The sequence below is a fragment of the Mesitornis unicolor genome, unplaced genomic scaffold (assembly GCF_000695765.1).
Source record: "Mesitornis unicolor isolate BGI_N332 unplaced genomic scaffold, ASM69576v1 scaffold16952, whole genome shotgun sequence".
Lineage (NCBI taxonomy): Eukaryota > Metazoa > Chordata > Aves > Mesitornithiformes > Mesitornithidae > Mesitornis > Mesitornis unicolor.
In genome coordinates this window covers 405-2,553 of record NW_010167279.1, presented here as the reverse complement: position 1 = coordinate 2,553, position 2,149 = coordinate 405, and the positions used below count along the sequence as shown (strand labels likewise).

The following is a 2,149-nucleotide window of genomic DNA, read 5'->3' as shown; positions in this document are numbered from 1 at the left end:
GCTCAGGGGATGATCCCTGCCCTGCGCCTGCTGCCCACACCAGTGCTGGGCCAGCCCAGGATGGCGCTGGCCACCTTGGCCACTGCTGGCCCCATTCAACGCTGGCCGTGCCAGTGCCCCCCCTGAACCCCTCTTTTCTTCCTACCAGGCTCAGTAAAAGCCAGAGCGGCGACGAGGAGGGACCCCTGAGCGACAAGTGCAGCCGCAAGACCCTGTTCTACCTGATCGCCACGCTCAACGAGTCCTTCCGCCCCGACTACGACTTCAGCGCGGCCAAGAGCCACGAGTTCAGCCGGGAGCCCAGCCTCAACTGGGTATGGCAGCCACGCACCCCAAGGCCATCCTGCTGCTGCCCTGCAGGGATTTCGGGGGGATGCCCTTGGTTCCCTAGGGAGCCCTACAGCGCTGCGGCCACCCCAGGCCATGCCCCTGAACGGGGCTCTCCTCGTCCTTCCCAGAAGAGGGTTTGTGGGATGTTTTCCAGTAGCCGTTTTGGGGTGTTTTTGTGGAAATCTGGGCCTCTCAGGAGCAGGGCTTTTCGTGCTGGCCGTGGTTTGGGGGCTCTTTCCCAGGGCGTTGGGAGGAATCGGTGGCGTTGGGTCTTTCCTGCCCGGTGCCACCGTCCCTGTGCCCGTGTGGCTCTGCACCGAGCGCCGTCCCTTTGTCCATCTCCTTGCTCCCACCTGCGGGCCCTGCAGTCCCAGGGCGCTGCCAGGCCCTCCTGGGGTGAAAGTCCCAGTCAGGGCTTCTTGGCTTCACATGGGGCAAGCTGGGTGCAATCCAGTTCAGGATCGCATGGTGGGATACCAGCATGGGATTCAGAGTGGGATCCCGGCATGGGACCTGGTGCGGGATCCCAGCGTGGGACCTGGTGCGGGATCCCGGCATGGGACCTGGTGTGGGATCTGGTGCAGGATCCTGGTGTGGGATCCGGTGCAGGATCCCGGCGTGGGACCTGGTGCAGGATCTTGGTGCGGGATCTGGTGCGGGATCCCGGTGTGGGACCTGGTGCAGGATCCCGGTGTGGGACCTGGTGCGGGATCCCGGCGTGGGGTCTGGTGTGGGATCGCGGCGTGGGAGCGTGCGGGATCCCAATGTGGGACCTGGTGCGGGATTCCCGGCGTGGGACCTGGTGCGGGATCCCAATGTGGGACCTGGTGCGGGATTCCCGGCGTGGGACCTGGTGCGGGATCCCAATGTGGGGCCTGGTGGGGGATTCCCGGCGTGGGACCTGGTGCGGGATCCCGGCGTGGGATCTGGTGCGGGATCCCGGCGTGGGATCTGGTGCGGGATTGTGGCGTGGGATCCGGTACAGGATCCTGCTTTGGGATCCTGCCATGGGATCCAGTCCTTCCTGCTCGCTGCCACCATCCCTATGCCTGTGGTGCTTTACCACGCACCACACAGTGAGTGGCTCTGCACCAAGCACTGTCCCTCTGTCCGTCCATCCATCCATCCCTTTGCTCCCACCTGCAGGCCCTGAAGTCCCTCCTTGGTGCCAGGTCCCTCCTGGTCCCTGCCAGGATCCCGGCATCCCCCAGGGTTTTGGGAGGAGAGCGGTGGAGGGAGGCAGTGGGGAGGGGGCAGCAGCAGCCCTTGCCCCTCTGACAGCCCTGCTCGCCCTCTCCAGGTGGTGAACGCCGTCAACTGCAGCCTGTTCTCTGCCGTCCGCGAAGATTTCAACGCCCTGAAGCCACACTTGTGGGACGCTGTGGATGAGGAGATCTGTCTGTCCGAATGTGACATCTACAGGTACAGGGACAAGCGCTCCCTATTACACCTGGAGCCTGTCCCTGCTCCGTGCATGCTGCAGCCTGGTGAAAAACTGGTTTTCCAGTAAAATGTTAGGTTTTTGGTGCACACACTTCCCTGCATGTCAGGGGGGCTCCTCAGTGGTGGTCACTGCCTGTGGAGGGGGAACCGGTGCTGCCTGCCCCTCGTCCTCCTTCCAAAGCCAGGGTACAGCTTGGCTCCTGCCGCCCACCTCTCACTATAGCCCCGGGCTGCCTGGTTCTGAGGCTCCTGGGCAGCTCCCAGTTTGCCCAGTTTCCTTCCCTCAACACGCAGCTGGAACAGGACCAGGGTTGGTGCTGGGGTCAGCACCGGGTGCGGGGTTTTTCACCCCTCCCCGTGCTGTTGCAGCTACAAC

At 64.1% G+C, this 2,149-nt stretch overlaps 1 protein-coding gene across 1 annotated transcript in view; it reads left to right on the top strand.

Annotated features, from left to right (window-relative positions):
• MAF1 (MAF1 homolog (S. cerevisiae)) overlaps positions 1–2,149 on the top strand; it is a gene marked incomplete at its 3' end in the record, with an annotated part of 3,869 nt that overhangs the window by 1,596 nt on the left and 124 nt on the right. The window contains exons 3-4 of the mRNA XM_010178646.1: positions 149–314; positions 1,631–1,752. Coding sequence (XP_010176948.1) covers positions 149–314; positions 1,631–1,752 — 288 coding nt within the window. The remainder of the gene's footprint in view (positions 1–148; positions 315–1,630; positions 1,753–2,149) is intronic.